General features: G+C 39.1%; 1 protein-coding gene across 2 annotated transcripts in view; it reads left to right on the top strand.

Moving 5' to 3' along the window:
* The window catches only part of PDGFD (platelet derived growth factor D), a 184,659-nt gene that overhangs the window by 107,296 nt on the left and 55,671 nt on the right, over positions 1-21,692 (top strand). For both annotated transcript variants that reach the window (XM_026706948.2, XM_026706947.2), the window contains exons 2-3: positions 8,909-9,113; positions 11,244-11,424. In XM_026706948.2, the coding sequence (XP_026562733.1) occupies positions 8,909-9,113; positions 11,244-11,424 (386 nt within the window). The remainder of the gene's footprint in view (positions 1-8,908; positions 9,114-11,243; positions 11,425-21,692) is intronic.

The raw sequence follows: 21,692 nt of genomic DNA, 5'->3' as shown, positions 1-21,692 counted from the left end.
TGTGACCTACTATTACACTATCTACCCTGTTTCCTCAAAACTATGACCTACCCTGAAATAAAGTCCTAGCTTGATTTTTACACATTTGCCCAATATAAGCCCTACTTTCCAAAATAAGCCCTAATTAAGATCCCACCCACTTCAGAGTATACAGGAAAAATTAAGCTAGGATGGGGATGGGGGAGTGGAGCTGTCCTACTATGTACCTTTGGACAGTTGTAGTCAGGCCTCTCATACCCCAAGACCTTGCCACCCCCTTTCTCCTGCAGCCCGCAAGGCTGGCAAGGCTCTCCTGAAGGCCTCTGTAGCCGATTACAAAGCTCTGGATCGATCCGGAGCTTGGTTATCAGCTGCAGAGGCCTTCAGGAAAGCCTTACCATCCACAGAAGAAAAAGTTCCTGAAGGCCTCTTGACAACGAAAAGGAGGCCAGAGGTGACATGCACAAGTGAGGTTAGTCAGTGGATGACATCTCCTAAAAATAAGACCTGGTGCCTTTTTTGGTGGCAAAATTATATAAGACAGGGTTTCATTTTTGGGGAAACACAGAAGTGTTTATACTTTAACTAAGAAGCATGCAAACATGTTAATATGTCACTTCTATACATGTTTGCAATTTACTTGAATAGTTATATAGGGATAAACAAATTTGTACTTGGTTTGGGAAAAGCTAAACAATTTTTTGTTCCTGTGCCCAGCATGTCAGAAATTGGAGGCAACATTGGTGGTGAGTCACTGCTACCATGTCTTCCTTGATTGGTGGATTAACTCATGTCTTTCCTTCCAAAGCTTTATGAGAAACAATTAAAATCACACTGCCTCTGGAAGTCTTTTCACAGCAGGCTAATTCTCAAGTGTAAATGTGCCTGAAGAATCAGTTGATGAAGGGAACATTTCAGCTCAAAAAAGGAGAGACAGCTTGCCAGTTGGACACTGTAAAATTAGTATGAAATAAGAGAGTGAAGTATGAATCGGCAGAATGGCATGGCTGGTAAACAGTCTTGAACAATTTAGGCAGTTTCAGTAGATAAGAACTTTCAGATTCCAAACTGTAGAAAGTAATCCATCCACTCTATTTTCCCAGTTTAAGTGTTGAGTTCAAATCTGGATACCGCTGCATCAGAAGAATGAGGCAAATCAGAAGGGATGCTTTGTGGTTGATCAGTGAACTGAAAATGGTGGAGCAATTAAGGAAACTGGGTTTAATGTTAACAAGAGAAGACTGAGAATGAACATGATAGCACTTCTCCAGTTCACTAAAGGTCCATGATTTATTTTCTGATCTTCCCAGAGTATGTGGAATAATGGCCTCTAATTGCATGAAAGCAAACCCCTGTTGAATGTTGCCAAGAATAATAATAGTTGATCATTAATCAAGGGCTTTAATTAAAATTTAGCTAGTAAACTCTTGTGACAAGTGCATTCCAACTTTTTCCCTCTTGCTCCTTCTTGCTCTCGGGTTCCTACTTGATCTAAGATCTAAAGTAACCTCCTACTTGTTTCTTAGGCCATTTCTATTTACCCCTTCTTATGAAAAAAAAACTCTGCATGTGTAATAACCTCATCTGATTCGTATATTATCAATCACAAATATAATAATGTAGCCCAATTGTGTGGGGTGTCATGAGACAAGATGACAAAATTTGCCTTCTCCATTTGGTCATGTTAATTATTGTATGATTAGCTTATCTTTTGGGGAATGATTTGGGCAGCCATCCAGAGGTGGGATTCTACCGGTTCGAACTGGTTCAGGAGAACCCCTTGTTCCCATGTTCAGCTTGCTCCAAACCGGTTCGCTGTGACGAGGAAGTGGGCCTGCACACCCATCCACTCCTGCTCTTTCCTGTGCTTTATGCCTTTGTTTAGAGCACAGCTGATTCACACAGCAGAACAGTTTGCCATGCCTCAGCTGTTTTCTTCACAGAGGCTTGTCTTTTTTCAATGTGGAATGTGTGCACAAAGCACACAATGACCAAACCGGTTATACTGGTGGAATCCCACCCCTGCAGTCATCTATGCTGAGTTCTTTAGTATGGTCCCTTGAACTGAGCAAGGAATTGGACTTGAAGAATAAATGCCCCCTTCTAACTTTTAGGATTCTAACATTGTAGTTTATAATTATTACAAATTCAGACATTACATGTGAGCTAGTATGAAAGTGACTTAGTGACCTAGGTCACATCCTGACAATGACAGCATATTTTCTGCGTACGTTGGAGGAAGTGATGGAATCGCAATGTATACAGAAAGTGAAATTTTGTTGAAGAATATGTATCTTTCAATTAAAAAGACTCAACCAGTTCCTCATAAGGTATATAATTGTACATATTTATAGAGTGTCTCTCTCTCCCGGCTTCCTTGTTCATTATATATAATGACCTGTACATGATTCATGAAAAGCTATGTAGTATTAAAATTGATTGCTGTATATGCTTGCAGACAAGCCAAACATTTTAGATGCCAAAAAATACCCCCCCAAAATGGGTTAGGGTTATCCAAGGATGGACATATCCATGAGTTTATATGATAATATTTTTTAAAAAAGTAGTTGTGTATCCCACTTACATTCGAATCATCTGCAGTTTAAGTGCAAATTCTTTTTCTTTTGTTCCTTTGAATATTTTTGGAAGGAATTATTACAATTTTATAGTATTGGTTTTAAGAGATATGACTTTTACAATAATCCTCTGCTATTTTATTTAATGTATGTTATTGTTTTTAAACTTCATTTTACTATATTTCAAATTAGTTTTTATAGTTTCTCCAGAATACTTTAGCTGCTGGATAGATTAGAAGCATGTCTGTATCTATGTACTTCAAGCTGTTTATAAGGTTCTCCAAACCACAAATATATCAAAAATGTCTTCTCACCCTTATGAGTGGTATGTGTCTTTCTCAATCTTGTGTCCTCTACCAGAGGCCTGGGGATTCAAAGGTTCTGCATAATGTCTTAGTTTAGCTGTTCCTAGCACTGCGCCGGAGGTGGTATTCAGCAAGTTCTGACCAGTTCTGGAGAACTGGTAGCGGAAATTTTGAGTAGTTCAGAAAACCGGCAAATACTACCTCTGACTGACTCTGCCCCCATCTATTCTCTGCTTTCCGAGTCCCAGCTGATCAACTGGATCTTCTTTTGTTGCCCTGCACAGGAGAACGGAGCTGCAAAGCAGGTTAGTGGGGTGAGGAGGAAATGGAGATTTTACAGTATCCTTCCCCCGCCATGTCCACCAAACCACTCACCAAACCACACCACACCCACCAAGCTATGCCCACGGAACTTGTAATAAAAATGTTTGAATCCCACCACTGCACAGTGCTCTTCTTGAGAAGGAACTCTGATGTTTTCCTTGGGATCTGTTGGAGTCACTCTCCCAATTTAGGAGTTACAGCTCCAAATGCTCCCACTATCACTGGGAACACTGGCCTTTTCTTTTCACATTCGCTCTAATTCCTCCTTCAGGCCCAGGAACTTCGACAGCTTCTCATGCACCTTCTTCCTGACATTGCTGTCTTTTGACACTACTGCATCTATCACCACTGCTATCTTCTGGTCCTTGTCTAATACCACAATGTTTAGTTTAGTTTAGTGTATTGTCATTGCACCTTGTACAACGAAATTAAATGCCATCTTCAGTGTACATTATACATAAAAAAAGAAAACAAAAGCACAAATCATTCACATTCTATACAATTGAATCGATCCATTATCAACTGAACAGTGCAATATTGCATTAACATTGCACTATACAGTAGAACTTAGTAGAGTTACTACTCTGGGATAGAAGCTGTTTTTCAGCCTATTTCAGAGGTGGTATTCAGCAAGTTCTGACCAGTTCTGGAGAACTGGTAAAGCGGACATTTTGAACAGTTCAGAGAACCAGCAAATACCACCTCTGACTGGCTCCGCCCTTATCTATTCTCTGCCTCCGGAGTCCCAGTTGATCAGCTGGGTGTCCTTTTGTTGCCCTGCATAGGAGAATGGAGCTGGAAAGCAGGTTGGGGGATGGGAAGGGAATGGGATTTTGCAGTATCCTTCCCACTCCTAGGGGAATGGGGATTTTGCAGTAACCTCCCTAGAATGGGGAGGGAATGGAGATTTTACAGTATCCTTCTCCTGCCACACCCACCAAGCCACGCCCACAGAACCGGTAGTAAAACAATGTTGAATCCCACCACTGGCCTATTTGTCCTTGTTTTTATTACCTGTACCGGATGTCAGATGGTAATAGTTCAAAAAAAATAGTGCCCAGGATGAGATGGATCTTGAAGTATGTTTTGAACTTTTTTAAGGCAGCGGGAGCTATAAAGCTCTTCCAAAGAGGGAAGAGAACAACCAATGATCCTCTGGGCAATGATGTTAATCCGCTGGAGTGCTGTCCTATCTGCCACAGTGCAACTTGCAAACCATACATGTGCAGTAAGTGAAAATATACTCTATGCAGTGATGGGATTCTGCCAGTTCACACCAGTTCAGGAGAACTGGATGTTAACTTTCAGAGCAGTTTGGTGAACTGGTTGTTGGAAGAAATCATTAGGGCAGAGAACCAGTTGTTAAATTATTTGAATCCCACCACTGACTCTATGGTACAGCAGTAGAAGGTCATCAGCAGGTTTTCATTCAGTTGTTGTTTCCTGAGAAGTCTCAAGTAGTATAATTTCTTCTGGGCCTCTGCTTGGCCAATCAACCAGTGTCTGGTTGGTTGACCAAGACTTGCCTGTTCATCTGGATCATAAAGTCCCACAGGATCTTATTACCTTCTATAGAATTTCCCATCGGGACTTTGGAGGGTCTAACCCCAAAAACTGTGGAGATATTCCTCTACACAATACCAGCTATTTAGTTGTACCGTTCATTGTTGTTCTATTTTCTCTAAACAGACTGATTTAGCAACTAGAAAGAAAATTGTTGCAATAGTGAATTTCAGTGCTTCCATTTTTAGAGCAGAATTTGATGGATATGGATTTCCACATCCACCCACATTACAGGAAATGGTTTAAAAGAAAAAAAAGAAATAATTACACATTTACAGTATTTTGATTTTTAATTAGCTATATTTGTTATGAAATATCTCTTCGTCAAAAGCTTAATGGGAACACCATATTCCACTATCCCTGCCCACATGGAGCTAATGATATTTTGTGCAAAATCCAATCTCCAATTTTTAAAATTCCCGTTGTGGGAAAAATATTCAGGAAAAGAGAGATATGTTGTATGACCATGAATCTAACTGAAAGGGGAAATATGTGTTAGCTCTAAATGACAATAGTCTGATCTTGTTCATGAGTTGATGAAGATATGCAGGAAAGTAATTATGAATTAAGAGTTTAAAAGGAATGTCAGAAAGTATGAGTTCGAGTCAACTACATTTGCTCTGGGTACCTATAAAAATAGGAATTTGATATTGGTGTCAGGCTTCTCACAAGTCATACTTGAACTAAAAAATTCATGGGCACCAATTCAAAGGAGATAACTCTTGATCAAATCAGGTTTTATTACAGATATTAAAAAGTGTTTAATCTGAAGAAAATGAGCACACTTGAATTACAGAAAGTTTTGTGAAGATATGTAATTAAAAGTTGGTTACTGCTACTAAATGCAGTAACAGTAATATATAATCGAAGAAAAGTATGCAGGAGAATAAACTCTTAATTCATTGGTTCAACAGTGAACAGGAAATGAGTACATGGCCTCCCTTGCTTGTTTAATGTATTTATGATTAAATGTATAAGGAATACTTGTGGTGACATAATGGTGTTTTTGTTGAGGGCATAAATGTATCTGTTCTTTTATATACAGATGATAGCATGTTGCCGGCTAAGAACCCAAATGCAAGATAGTATAAGCCAAAAAGTATGGAACTGAAAATTAATACATGGGTGATCAAAGTACATGTAATCCTTGACTTACAATCACAACTGAGCCCAAAACTTATGTTGCTAAGCAAGACAGCTGTTAAGTGAGTTTGGCCTCATTTTACGACCTTTCTGGCCACAGTTGTTAAGTGAATCACTGCAGTTGTTGCGTTAGGACACATGGCTGTTAAAGGAATCTGGGTTCCTCCTTGACCTTGATCGTTAGAAGGTCGTGAAAGATGATCACATGACTCTAAGACATTGCAACCGTCATAAATATGAGCCGGTTGCTAAGTGTCTGAATTTCGATCACATGACCCTGAGGATGCTGCAATGGTTATAAGTGTGAAAAATGGTCATAAGTCACTTTTTTCAGTGCTGTGGTAACTTTGAATAGACACTAAATGAACTGTTGCAAATTGAGGACTACCTGTAATTCTATCAGACAGGGAGACTGGAGCAAATGCTTGCAAGCTTTAGTTTTTCATCATTTATGTAAAGCTTGCAAGCATTTGCTCCAGTTTCCCCATCCGACATAACTACATCTGACATAACTGTGAAGTTGTGTTCCTTGCTATACACAGTTTCTCCAAGATGGGGAAAAGCTTGAAGATATTGTAAGAAGTACTCATATACATATACAAAGAAGCTGGAAGTCTACTGGGAGAAAAATTATAGTACAATGAAAAACAGGTCACTCATTTGAATTCCTTTTTCACTTCATAAGAAAAAGATTTCCAGGATCCTAGAATTCTGAAATTTAAAGCATTGTTGTTACAATTAAATTAACGGTACAATTTTGCTTTAAGTTTGCTTTAAGCTTGCTTTTTGAGAAAGTAAGATTGTTCGTTTATCCAGAAGAAAATTTATCCCTGAAATATAATAATAATTTATTGGCTGGAAAATGTGAGGATGATTATGATAATTTTGCAAAATGTATCCTGCATTAAAATCTTGATCTTGGTCAGGTCAGTCAGAACTTTGGGTCAAAATGGTAGCGTTTGAAGTTAACATTAGTTTTAAAACACTAAAATGTAACTGAATTAAAATCTTTCCTCATGGTTACACATGGGAGGAAGATAATTTAGAATGCATATGTACACCAAATTGTGTCCAGTTGTGAAGTTGTGTAACATTACTAATGAGTGCATGGACTGACCTGAAATACCCATTTATTGACCATCTCATTTGTGGATTGTGAGATGGCAGGGGAAATTTCCAACTATTGTCACTGTGCAAACAATGGTGGGAAGTTGCTTAGCAAGACAGATGTCAGTTGAATCAAACTGGCACTGATTCATGACATGGGAAAACTTTTAGAAGCAGCAACAAAAAGTTCCATGACATCTTAAAGTCTTCAGGAAAAATACGAGAACAATGCTGCGGGAAAATGACAGGAGGTGATGTGTATCTCAGTCTTTTTCTGACCTTCCCAAAGGTATTCATTTAGCTGTCACTGGAGAGAAGACAGAGTTTCTAGGAAATGCCATACAGAAGATAGATCTAGATTCCTCTAACAATGATCTGAAACCTACACACACACACGCACACACACACACACACACGGACCAGGGCTCCATCTCTTTCTCTCTCAGATAGATAGATAGATAGATAGATAGATAGATAGATAGATAGATAGATAGATAGATAGATATAGACATAGACATAGACATAGATATAGATATAGATATAGATATAGATATAGATATTTAGAATAAGTACCTAAGTACCATACTTCTGTGTAGCCTTTCCTTGAAGAGTGAGTAGTAGTGATATATATAAGTGTATGTTTGTGTCTGTCTGTCTGTCTCCCCCTCCCTCCCCCCAATCTATGCATCTATGCATCTATCTGTCTTGGGAACATTGATTTGACTTTCTTTGGGAAACAGGTTCAGCTAACCATAACTTATTATGGATAAAGCTGCCAGGGTGGTGGGGTAGAGAAATCATTGATCACTTGTAGAACATAGAAAGCTCCTGGCTTAGATGGACTAAATGGTTTGACTTGATCAAAGTCAGTAGTACCTAACATCTGAGGAATTAAGGACTCAAGAGTTTGGTTTCTTGATCTCAAATACTTCCAGAAATATGGAAACTTCTTGAAGGATCAGAGCTCACATTTTTCAACATGTTTATATTAAGAATGAAAGGGCAAGGATGGAAAGAGGAGGCATATGGGACCTGAAGTGCTTCCATCCTCTCTCTTAACCACCACCCCAGCTCCAAAATTTTCTTGAATCATTTTTCAAGAATGTTGAGAAGTTAGAGGTTTTGATGAGAACAGAGAAACAATGGCAACACATAAATGCTGGGGGAAGAAAGGCATTGAGTTCTACAATTGGGGAGCTTTTTTGGCTGGTTTATATTTCTGTTCCCAGAATAATGTGTTGTGGGAACTTGAGTGAGTTGATAATTTAATTTCCAGATGGTTGAATTTAGCCTGAAAGAATTCAGTCTTGCATAGAATTAAGCCCACTCAGCCATTTCATAGGAATATGTAACCCCAATTATGTGGCACGTATGACAAACTAGTCTTCTCATAGAGAACTAAATAGCCAGTTTTCTAATGCCCAATTGCTAATTGAGTAGGGTCTGCACAAGATGTCTACCCAACATTGATCCAACTAAATGTGGTGTACAGTCAACGAAAAGTGGCAATTGCCATAGTAACTGATTAATAGAAAATGTATTTCAGAACATTCCTCTGTACAATTCCTGATTTTATTCTACATCCTAGTATATGAACTGTAAATAATTGTTAAACTATAAAATACTTGTCTGTTTTCACACTGCATATCACCATATCGTTTCCTTTTATAGCCCAGATCTCTATTACCTATATCTATTTATATCTGTCTATCTATCATCCACCTCTATCTATCTATCTATCTATCTATCTATCTATCTATCTATCTATCTATCTATCTATCTATCTATCTATCTATCATCTGTCCATCCATCCATCCAAAATGGTTACATCCATCCAACATCTCTCTCTCATCATCATCATTTTTAAAACAGTTTTGAATACTCATTATTACACCTTGTGATTTTTTACAGAAAGTAATCATCTCACAGCCTTATATAAGAAAGAAGAGACCATCAATGTTTGGGAAAATGGCTACATCCAGAGTCCTCGTTTCCCACACAATTATCCTAGGAATCTGTTGCTGACTTGGAAGCTACATTCACCAGGAAATGCTAGAATACAGCTGGTGTTTGATCATCAGTTTGGACTGGAGGAACCAGAGAATGATATCTGCAGGTAAGCTAATCAAACCACCAAGGAGGTCCAATGTGATTCATAATGTTTGGTAGAACAACTTCAAGGCAGGCAAAAATAAGTTAGCCAAGTTTCTTAGAGATGTTTTTAAAAAATTAAAAACTGCAGTCAGACCAAACTTGTTTTCTTATTGATATAAGATTTGGGATGCTCATCTGTTGAAGGAAATTGTATCAAACAATTTCCACCTATGTCTGCTCAGCATGGAATTGCAAAATCCCTCCAAAAGCAGCTGAACAGTTTTTAAATGTAGCAGAAGGGGAGAGAGATTTAATCTGCTTAATGACATTCCCCAGTCATTAATTCTGACTAATTCTTGTCTTTTCACATATTCATTTTCTTTCAATTTTTATTTGGTAGTCTTGTTTTTCTCCTGGCTATCAATTATAAAATGTCTATATATCTCTTTTCATAAATGAGATTGTTAATTAAAAAGGTGGGAAAAAAAACTGCATTATCAATTCAAATATATTTTTGAATTACAGTTAAATCTAATCAAATGTTCGACTCTGGATCTCACCTATTTCTTTATCCTGGAGTAGCCTATTTTTTTTGACATAAGATCCCAATTTGCAACTTAATGTTTCTTGGGCCTAAGAAGGTTTTGCTCTTTTATACTATACATTATCACATGTATTTTATTTGAGTGAAACAGCTGGAAAGCAAACTGTGGATGAGAAATGATATAAGGCATGAATAACGCTTATTTTTATGCAGGACTTGTTCTTTGTAATGTTTATTTGAATAAAAAAATATATTTGGAGAACACAGAGGAACTATATTCCAAGTTTTCTGTCTGTTGAATGGCTCTTTAGCATTCAAAGTGTATGGGTACATTTTATGCCATACTATGTCAAAAAGAGAATTCTGAAATTTTGCAGATTTGTTACCTAAGAACTATCCAAACACACCTGCATTTGGCATGAAGTGTTTTCAAAAGCAAATTTCTGTGTCACTGTACCAGGCTTTTAAAAATGTGCACAAATAAGAACATCAGATGGTATTTTCTGCTGGCTCATGATTTTAATAATGTTCTACAACTTTGTGATACCCATTTTTAGCCACGGGGGAAAAAATGCTGCAAGTCCTGCCCCCATCCACCCATATATTCTTCCTCTCTTCTCCTTTAATGCAGAGAATATTCAAAATGTCAGTCATATGATCTGCAGTGATGCTTGACATTAACTGAGATTGGCTTTAGACAAGATTTGCAAAATCTTCTGGAAAGCTTTGCCATAATTGAATGGAGGCATTCAGAGACGCTGAGTCCCCAAGGAACACAGGTTTTATTAGGAAGTGGATTTTGCCAGACCTATGTGGGACTTACACCAAACTACTATATCTATAGGAATCAAATTAAAACCAGTTTTTTGGGGGGAGGGGAGTTTTTGCTCCATATTTGCATAATATAACACCATCTAAGCTAATACTGTGGAGTCCTTGAATCCATACGTAGGTTGTGGTACTAGTTTTCTGAATCCAGAGGCTGGTAGCTAACATGTTGAAAGTGTAGAAGTATTTTATGGACACTGTCTGAAAATCCCACCAACAGTCTTTCTAGAGAACTGAGCAGACTTTCAAAGTTGAGCTGTAGCCAGTGCCTATGTTTTTTTAAAAGTGGCCCTGTGATTTCCAGTGCCAGCATGGAACTGACAGATGTTGCAGAACAAATAATGGCGATAATGATGATGATGATGATGATCATCATCATCATCAAAGGTGATTCTAGAAGCTTCAGGAGCCATGGTGGTGCAGTTGTTAGAATGCAGTATTGCAGGCTACCTCTACCCATTGCCAGGAGTTTGATCCCAATTGACTTAAAGTTTACTCAACCATCATTCTGAGGTCTGAAAAATGAGGAGTCGGATAGTTGGGAGCAATATGTTGACCCTGTAAACTGCTTAGGGAGGGCTGTAAAGCACTGTAAAGTGGTATATAAGTCTAAGTGCTATTGTTAGAAGCTGATTTTGGCTTTCTAGATTTACAGTTCCCATTTGTGTTTGAATAAAAGGATCATTAAAATGTGAAATGTTCATTGGGGAAAAAAATCCTCTCTTCTGCCTTGTATCATCATTTCTTTGCCAGACTACTAATCTATCACCTTCACTCCAGATATGATTTTGTGGAAGTGGAGGATATTTCCGAAATTAGCACTCTCATCCGAGGACGGTGGTGTGGATATAAAGACATTCCTCCCAAAATAACGTCAAAGACAAACCAGCTGAAGATCACCTTCAAATCAGATGACTTCTTTGTGGCTAAACCAGGATTCAAGGTTTACTATTCCCTGGTGGTAAGTAACATGATGATATCTGGGGAAGAAACAAAAAACTGCCATAGGGTACAAGGTACAGGGTACCTTGTACAGGGTACAAAAAATTATTGGGGAAGGAAGGAAGAGTAATAAACTTCCAAGTTAAGATAATGAATCCTGCTTCCCTTTGGGGAATATGTAGTAGGATAATTTTTGATGAAATCAGTAGAGGAAGAAAACTATTAATTAAAATTCACTACTCCTTCATTTTAATAACATATATAGGAAAATACTATACATTTGGGGCTAGAAGCAATCGGGTGAAGGCAGTGACAGGGATTTCCTCTCCCCCTCAAAAAATACTGTGAAAGGCGACACTCTTATTCAAGTCCAACATTACCTCAGTTGAAGTCAGAGGTGGGAAGGAAAAATGCCTTCAAGTGTTGAAACTCATGAAGCTAAGCAAAGCACACACAGGTCATCAGCAATCAAAGATTGATTGATTGATTTAGGAAATGTATATAGCTGCCTATTTACTCATAGTGATTCTGGCAGCTTACAATAAAAACACAATGTAGAAAAAATAAAAATCAATAACACCCCTGCCCTTGTGACAGCACACAATTAAGGGAGCCATTTGATGGGCTCCATCACACTCTGGGTATCCTGGGCCCACTGACAAAGCCAGGTCTTTAGGGCCTTCCGAAAAACAATCTAATTTCTGCAGGGATAGTGTTCCAAAGGGAGGGAGCCACCACAGAGAAGGCCTTTCTTCTGAGTCCTGCCAGATGTATCTCCTTAAGGGATGGGACCTGCAACATTCCTTACCTCCTGGCTCTAGTGGGCCAGGTGGATGTGACTGGAAAGAGACGGTCCCTCAGATGCAGATATGAATCAACAAATTATTGTATTTTGAATACACTGTCGGTAGATCTTGATTTCTATAGAAAGGTTCTAATGTTAGGAAAGTTGGAAGGGAAGGTCACCAGCAAAGTTTGTGGGCTCATTTACAGTGACATTATTGGTAGAAGTGAAGGGCCAAGGTAGGGACAGATCATCATAGAGAAAATCTACCTATGTGGACTTAACACCAGCCTGTTGGCACATTGTCAGGTGCTCAGCATGATTATCTGGTGGTAATGTAGGCTCTGTGGGAGTGGTGTGATGGCCTAGAGGATGCTTGCCTCCCACTCGAAAGGTTGTGAGTTCAATCCTAGGCAGTAGCAGATGTTTATCCAGGCGCAAAGAGAAAAATATATGCTGTGAACTCTGCATAGGTGTCAGGAAGGGCATCCACCCAGTAAATGCTCATCTCCACTCAGTTTTCTCGACTCCACCCCAAATCAAGGGATTAAAGGGTCATAAAAAGAAAAAAAATGTAGGTTGTGTGGCTTCTTTTCAGATTAGAGACGAAGTGTTGGAATAGTCTCAATATCTTACTCAGATTGAAAACATTGTTTAAGGAAGCAACATTGTTCTCAGCCAATATAGAATTTTTATTTACTTATTAGATTTTCATGCTGTCGATCTGTCACATGATTCTGGGTGGTTTACAGTCTGAAAATGGAGAAAAGAGGAAATGGAGACATACCAGCTTACTTTTCCCAATCCTGTAGTATCATCCCACTAGTGTGAGAAGTATGTGAGATGTACCTTCGTATATCTGTATATTAGAATATAAATATAATAAATTGTGATGGATACTCCATAAGGGAAAGCAGTTGATCAAACAGCCTAAAATGAAACAGCCTTAGCTATTTGCAGTTAGAAATTTATTTCAAAAATAAACATGCCAATTAGCAGCTGTCTTGAGGTACAGAATTCTTATGAGCCAGGTAATTATATTAGTGTCATAGTAGTGACACTCTGCTTCTCATAATATAAATTTCAAGGCATGTTGAAACCTGAGAAAGCACCTTACTAAAAAAACAGCTGCTTTTCCATTTTCTGCACCATTTTTTTCTTTTTAACTTTACGGACTTCTATTATGAATGGGCAGATAAATTCTCCTGACTTTTGCTGCAGTCATCTTTCTGTTTGGTCAGAGAGTTTGCTTTAGAATTTATTCTAAAGGAGAGGAGAAATTCGGAGTTACAAGAAAGGGCAGACATCTGTGACTTTCTTGTGTTTCACTGCATCGTCCTCTCTCTATCCATCTGTGATGGCTCTGACTGTAACTGTATGTGAGAATGACCTTAGGAGATAAGAGAAAGAACTGCAAAGTAGGCAGATAAAGGGCACCTGAGCCAGCAAGAGAAATAGGGATTTGGCAAATGGCTCATAAGAAACTCTTCCTGGTTTCCTGGACTGTATAGGTGAAGGGTGGAGGGGAGATGTCATTTCAATCTTCAAAAGATTCTGTCAGTGTAATCTTACAATAAAGACAGAGTTAATACTTCTCAGTGTGCTTCCATCTGGACTATTTCATTGACCTTGTGTCCTACACATTGTTAACTTCCAGGGGAAAAAAATAAGGATAGTGTTTTTTCCTATATAGTAATGCTTAATATGATGATTAAAGGGTGAGTTCTGCCTTTGATAAATTGATAGGGAAAAAAAAAATCTTTGGAGAAATTTAAAGAAAACATTGCTCTGCCCATATATTTGGTGAAAAAATTCAGAGGAGAGTTTTTGTTTTGCTATTGCTATTGTCTCTGAGAAGGCAGAGTCTTCCTCTTGGACAAGTGGATGAATGGAATTGTGATCCAGCTGTCAAGCACCAAAGAAATCAGGAGATCCAGGCAGCTCAAATGGGTATAAACGTTTATCGCAAGCTTAAGCTCTCGACAAGAATCTGAACTACTAATGGTCAAAGAAAATTGGTGGTAGATAAGGATAAAAGGAATTTGAGGTGGACTGGACTTAGATCTCTTGTGAATGTGAAGGGATTCATGAATGATGATGCATTTGACTCCTCTTTCTGACTCAACCTGGGCATTTCCTACACTAACACATCTGCAGTCTATAGCCTGGGAAAGACTAACTTTTGTGACTATAATGACCTCATTGTCAACTCGTAAAGCATTTCTATGTCTGTTTTAGAGATGCCATAAACAGGGGGAGGGGAGGAAATCTGAAAGAGCATTGCAGCAGTTTAAAACCAGTAGTACATTCCAACACTTACCTTACAAGTTTGTAGCTAAGCTACCGGATCTTCTGCCCACTAAAATCCTTAATTGGAGAACATGATTGATGACACCCCACCTGCGAATGTGCTTTATTGGAGAATCTGATTTATATTTTCTTGTTTCCAGGGGGAGGGGAGAAAACAGGGTCACAGGTGTCTGTAAATTATGTATGTCAGAGTTGGCTTCAAACAGATTAATGCCAGACATGTTGCTCCTAATAAATCTTTTGGTTTCTTTTGAAGCTTGGCTCAAGACTCGTGCATGGTAAATGTTGAGGGAAATTATTGGAATTACTGAAAGAATTGCTTCTTGTAATAAGCTTGGAAGGGGCAAATCCAACCCTCCTAGAGAATGTTGAAGAAATAATTCAGCTAATTTCCTTTTTCACAAACATAGTAGAGAGTCTCAAGTGACATTTATGCCCAACTTTCATGTTTATTACACATGCCAGTGAGATGTGTATATTCCAGGAGCACTTCAAGAAAGAGGAAACAGTATGGTAGCTTCATTGCTGAAAAATTCAGAAGAATCCAGATATGGTCCCATTGGACTCAGAATATTGAGTTAAACAGGATATTGATATAGATCTCCAAAGCTATGCTCGTGAGTTAAGTTACTATGCTGTGGAAGCCTTTAATTTGAAAGCAATTTAGCAAAACAGCAATTTATGGTATTGCTTTCCCTGGAGTACCACACAATGCATAAAAATTAAGCACTGCTGCTTTGTGTGATATTTCCGAAGGACCTCTCCTATAATTAGCCAGTTTTATGAGAAACTGTGTACAGTTAATTCAAAACCCTGGGGCTTCAGGAAACAAGAAAATATATAACATTGCAAAAGAACAGAGATTTGTGTGTGCGTTTTTCCCCAGGAGGAGAAAATGGATGAATATTGTTGCCAAGGGTCTGTGATATCATGTTTGTGTGCATAAAAAGTCAGGTTTGCTTGCCAGCAGCCTGTCTGAGAGAACATGGTCCTAGCCTTCTTGGAAAGCAAAAGGGTTTTTCCAGATGGTGAGACCTCTGAGCATTTCAGGCATGTTTAAAGAAATAGATCAGAAGTGGTATTCAGCTGGTTCTCACCAGTTCTGGAGAACAGGCTGTGGAAATTTTGAGTAGTTCAGAGAACTGGCAAATACCACCTCTGACTGGCCCCACCCCCATCTATTCTCTGCCTTCCGAATCCCAGCTGATTGGCTGAGTCTTCTTTTGTTGCCCTGCACAGGAGAACGGAGCTGGAAAGCAGATTAGTGGGGTGGGGAAGGAATGGGATTTTGCAGTAACCTTCCCCCAGGAGTGGGGTGGATATGGAGATTTTGCAGTATCCTTCCCCTGCCACACCCAGCACCCCATGCCTACCAAGCCATGCCACGCCCACCAAGCCACATCCACAGAACCAATAGTAAAACATTTGAATCCACCACTGGAGTCAACAATAGATTGCACAATCGATGCAAACATTTCTTTTTTCTCAACAATAATTTTTTTAATCAAATGTATTTTTCCTGGGCTTGCTGCAAACACAAAATTAAACTTTTGTAATTTGATACTCTTCTCATATGACGGACTATAAATCTAATGATTCTCACTAGTACAATCAGTTGAAAATTATGTCTGTAATACACCACTATGACCAGTAGGCTCTAGTATGGAGAAAGCTGAGTGATGTCATAAACTGCTTAGATGACTGTTCAAGTATTTCATTACGAGGAAGCTTATGCAGAAGTTGCACCAGTGCCATGTTGAGAAATTCTTCAGCATTTTTCATTGTTCTGCAATCTGACAGAAGCAAATTGCTTTCAAACAAGAAGAGATATTTTGGAGAAATTCACGTCGGTTTAAGGGCGTCATATTCCATTTATTTGTTTAAAATATTTGTATCCTATTTTCCTTTTAAAAATAAACAAACCTTCAAAGAGTTTATAATTAAATTATTCAGGGCACGTGTAACTCTTTTGATGTGCCATCCTTTTTCCAGAACTGAACCTTTCCTGTCTTGCTATACTTCAGAGACATTCCAGGGGAAGAAAAACAAGAGGAAACTTCTCCCATTTGACCTTTCAGATTAGGATGTGAGGACAGTCAGAGGTTTTACAGTGATAGAAAGACTTATAACCAAAGTTGTGTAATGGTCTGTGGAAATGACCTTGGGAGACAGGAGGAAGAGCTGCAGACAAGGAAGTGGCCAAATATGTGGCAACTGAGTCCACAGAAGGAATGGAGATTTGATAAACATCTCAAAGGAGACCTCCCAATAGTGGACTATAAACATGAGGAAGGGTGGAAGAGATATGTTTTCAGACTTGCAAGATTCTGATAAGGCAATCTTACAATAAAATCAGGCCTAGTATTTCTGGATGTGCTTCTGGTCTGCACTGTTTACAAGGCTGGCAAGTAGTCCCTGCTTCCAGCTGAAGCTCATTGGGTTGTTTTTTTTAATGAATGGACTTGTTCTGAATTTCATTGCACTCATGTCAGAACAACCGACGCACTTCCAGGTTGAAAGGATTAGCTGGTGACATCACCCTTGCCCCAATAACGGTTGGTTGGGAGCTCCTTTTATGTCTCCAGCGGGAGCTAGCACAAAGCTCACCCTGCCCTATGGAAGCACTTGGGTCTCAAATGTGGCCTTGCAAACTTCCAAGCCAGCCTCTGTTGTGGTTCGCCCACAGCAGGTGCAGACGGCTGGGGACTTGGAGAGTGAAGACTCAGATGAGAGTGTGTGATGCAGGGATGGGGCCAGGACTATCAGAGAGTGGAGTGCTGCCTTTGTAGCTTGTGGAGGCTGGCAGTAGTGATGCAGAGGACCCCGAGGAGCCTGTGCCCAGTGCATGTGTGCACAGGGCTGCTCGAAGGAAAGAGCAGCTGTAGCAGCACGGGCGACTCGGGAGTAAGGCTGCAAGCCCTCAGAGATGGGATTCTTTGCAGGAAGCAAAGAAGTTCTTGCACTTCAAGTCTTGTGGAAGTTCATACTATCCTGGTTTGGGTTTGGAGACTTTTGGTTTTGATTATTTCCTTGCAATTTAATTGAGTATTCTTGGCAGCCTTGCACAACCTTAGAAAGTCTTGTTCTTATTTGGGACAATTAGTTTTAATAGTGTTTTACTGTGAATGAACGGAATTCACAGAGAAGCATTAAAAAGGTTTTGCTTTTATCTCTCTTTGGTATTTGTTTGCTTTGAACAAGGCTTGGGTCAGAACAGCCTCCTAACCACACAAACCACTGTGCTCCTACACTTATTCTGAATGAAAACATTGTTCATCATTTTAAGAAAAAGGCAAGAAGAGACATCCTCCATACTGTTGCCTAGAAAGCAACATGGAGGGTCCATGCAATCACCAGAATTGAGCTCAACTCAAGGGCAACTTGCCTTTGTAGCCTCTCTAAGGCTTTTATCACATATAACTTCAAAAGGAAGAAGGGAGGCAGAGATGGACAAGACAGAATTTAATTTCCAGACAATCAGACAGTGCATTTGGAATATCAACACATTGCGGAAGATACTCAGAAAGGAAGTGACAGATTGATACATTGGGGAAGTCACCACAGTATTTCTGAGCACTAACGCTTCGGACTTGCAGCTCTGCTTGACTTTATGTTATTTTCATTAAAGAAGAATTATTATTTAGAAAGCAATATAACAATCTCCGACATAGTCCTTAATAGCATCCTGCTGTATACAAATGCCTCTAGGTCCTCCATTGAATTAAATAATAATAATAAAAAGCAAGTGGGCTTAATCCAATGCTTTATTTGGAATCATGCCCATGTGCCCAGAAAGATGGCAAAAGTAACCTCAGGTGGTAGAGAGGCAAGGTCATTAGTTTGCTCTCCAGTAAATCAATGTTTTGTGATTACCACATCCATCATCATAGTCATGCCATGATCGAGCAATTCCCAGCAGCAGCGATCACACACAGCATGTTCTCAGTGCTAAAAAAAGTTGTTTACTTCCAACATCAATCTACTTTCAAATATTTTGGACATTTGAAGCATTGTACATGTGGTTTTGCTAAATATATGAGTCCTACTTGGGTGTGCTAATCTTCCAAGTGATTAGAGTCACATGAGAGCCAAGAAATGTGCAAGTGCTCATACTGAGCTGTCATTCGTGATCTTTTGTGGACCTACCTGATGTTTAGCCCAGGGGTGGGATCCGACTGGTGTAACTACCGGTTTGGTGATTTACGATTTGCATGCTGCGCGCGCGCGTAAATCATCGTCAGCTTGCTGCCTGGACAACTGAGCAGTGCTGCGCGCGGGTGCGTAACAATTGAAAAAGCACTTTTTTCCTGCTGTTTCAACTGCAGCTGTGCCACGCAAAGCAGCTGAGGGTGAAAAACCAGGAAATAAAGATCAGATAAGAGCCCAGGCAGGCGGGTAGGCCAAAACAGCAGCAGACATAGAACCAATTCTATGTCTGCTGCTCTTCAGAGCTACCGGTTCTACAGAGCTGGACAGAACTGGTAGAATCCCACCCCTGGTTTAATCCCTCTTCAGTTTCAAATTCTAGAAGATCATCATTGCAAAAGACGTGGGCAGATAACATGTAGTGTAGACTAATTGCTTCTGGGGATGGCTTTCCATTTCATTGCTTTTGATGGGAGTGAGGTTAACAGTAACCCTGTTGCCTGTCAGGCTTCTGGCAGTTACCCCAATGAAATCATGAGTCTCGAGCCAAACTTCCAAAACTTCAAATGGATTAATTGGGAGTAAACATATCTAGCACTGCCTAGATGTAGCCAACTCTGAGACATATAATTCATTGTCACTTTTGACTCTGGTTTTCCCCCACACCCTGGGTGTATCATAATTCATATTCTTCAATGAGACTCATCCTTAGCCAAGAGTCATCAATCATGTTCTCCAGTTAGAATTTTGTGCGCCAGAAACTTCAGTTATCTACCCTGTTTCTCCAACAATACGGCCTCCCCCAATAGGAAGTCCCAGCATGTTTTATGGGCATGAAATGAAATTAAGCCCCTCCCCCCAAATTAAGGCCTATATTAAAACATGCGAAATGGGGGGAATGGTGGGTGGGCTTGCCATTAGGAAGTACTTTTGTTGCACACCTGGATATGGTGCTGCGTGCCTTGACCTCGATACTAAGTGCCTCACCAACGCCAAGGTCAACATCCAAGCCGTCATCACCTGCCTGCCCAAAGATGCAAGTGGGGTGGAATTAAGTCACCCCCGAAAAGACGGCCTAGCCATTTTTGGGGGGCTCAAAAAAAATAAGACCTGGCATTATTTAAGAAACACGGTAGTTACTATCTTTGAAAAACTATTTATGGAATGCACTTTCGCTGCAAGCTGCAGCACTGCTCTTTCAAATCCCTTTCCCCCCTCCCTTTCTGTGTCAACTCTAAAAAGACCATAGAAATATTTTATGAGTTGACACTGTCATTCTAGTAGTTGTAACTGTTGAATTAGAATGGGGCTAATAGGGCTTGTAAGGACCACAGTGAATTATCATGAGTTTAAATAAAGAAGTTACTAGGACTTTATGGAATGTAGATTTCACTGGGATCATAGTACACATGCTTTCACATTAGCATGGAAGTTCATTTAGTTTTTTCCTCCCTACTTTATTCTTAGAAATAAATAAATTCTTATAAATAAATGTATGGCATATTCAAACAATACAATCAATGGGATGAATGTAGCCTTAGACATCCGTAGAAATCAGACCTTGGTTTGTTGATGACTTCCCATTGATTTTCAAGAAATCTGCTCTAAGTATATTCCATTCAGATACCCAGTTGAAAAATAAATATTAAAAATCATCAGGTCATACGGGTAGGTTTTTAAAAATTTAAATGCCAGGTGGTAAAACATTTGGTTGCATAGGAAGTTTTGTAAATTGGAAAGTTCTTAGCAGCATCCACAGTGATTTGACAGAAAACTTGAGCTGTTTCACTCATTTGAAGAAAATCTTCAACCTGTACATTCATTCGATCAAGTTCCTGATGTCCCAACAAAGCTTTTGACGATGGGCAGACCTTTTTATTTTCCCCTCAGATGCAAAGTTCAAAATTAAATATATCACCTCCCTCACTATTTCAATGGCAGCAAATTGTCTAAACTAATAAACACCAATTTGTAGATGCCAAATGGAATCTAGAGCAGATGATCAGAAAATATTTTCAAACTCTGGAATTTAGCTTCTTTCCCTTTTATTATTCCACGCCCGTTACCATTAGAAAGGAACTTGCAGACACTGAAAGTAAAGGTAAAGGCTATTAGGATATCTCATTAAAAAATCTCTCCAGACAGAAATCTCTTTCATTGTATAGTTCTTTTCAACCTATCTTGTTTTAAAAGCCTGAATAAATAGACCTTTTATCTTTCCTTCAGAGAGATCATCTCAAAGAAAAATCTGTCTGACAGGAAAGATTTTCTTCATTGTAAGCTTATATTTTCCCTTCCTTTAATGTGTTCCTATTACTCATGTTGTCTTCTGCCATTTAAAGATCTATACTCTGTCTCCCCTTCACAGTTTCTTCTCTTTCAAGTATCTGTGAATCAATATTCATTGTTTTTAGTTCTTATGTGAAAAGTACTGCATTCAAATCTCCTTCCTAATTAAAATTATACATACAGTTCCATCCATTGCTTCTTACCTAAGGTACCCATTGACATCACAAGGCTCATAATAGCTCTGAGTAGCATCCAGGCACTCCCAAAATTATAAATTAGGAAGACTGGGCAAATTCTTATGAGATTCTCCAATCAGACAAGATTTCAGTGCATTCACATTGTATCAAAGAAGTTAGATCAACAAGAATTAGGCAATCTCATGAGATTTTTCACCCATTTTCATTTCTTTTTGTATTTTAAGGTTTTGATATTATATTGTACAAAAAGAAAATTTCCCACCTCTTGTTCTATACCAGGGATCTCCAAACTTGGCAACTTTGAGACTTGGCTGGCTGGGGGGAATTCTGGGAGTTGAAGTCCATAAGTCTTAAAGTTGTCAAGTTTGGAGACCTCTGTTCTATACAAACTCCAATCACAATTTTTATTTGACAGACTTCACACTATATTGCAGCAGAATTGTTTTATAGACCTAAATTTCTGTTGTTGGAATTGAAGTCATTTTCTTCACTTGAGCCATATGTTATAGTAATTTTCTTCACAGAAAAGTGAAGGGAAATGCCAGGACATTTTAGATCAGT

This window comes from Pseudonaja textilis, chromosome 7 (assembly GCF_049901715.1).
Source record: "Pseudonaja textilis isolate UNSWEBS1 chromosome 7, rPseTex1.2, whole genome shotgun sequence".
Classification (NCBI taxonomy): domain Eukaryota; kingdom Metazoa; phylum Chordata; class Lepidosauria; order Squamata; family Elapidae; genus Pseudonaja; species Pseudonaja textilis.
The sequence above is the reverse complement of the archived record's forward strand: the minus strand, read 5'-3'. Positions and strand labels throughout refer to the sequence as shown.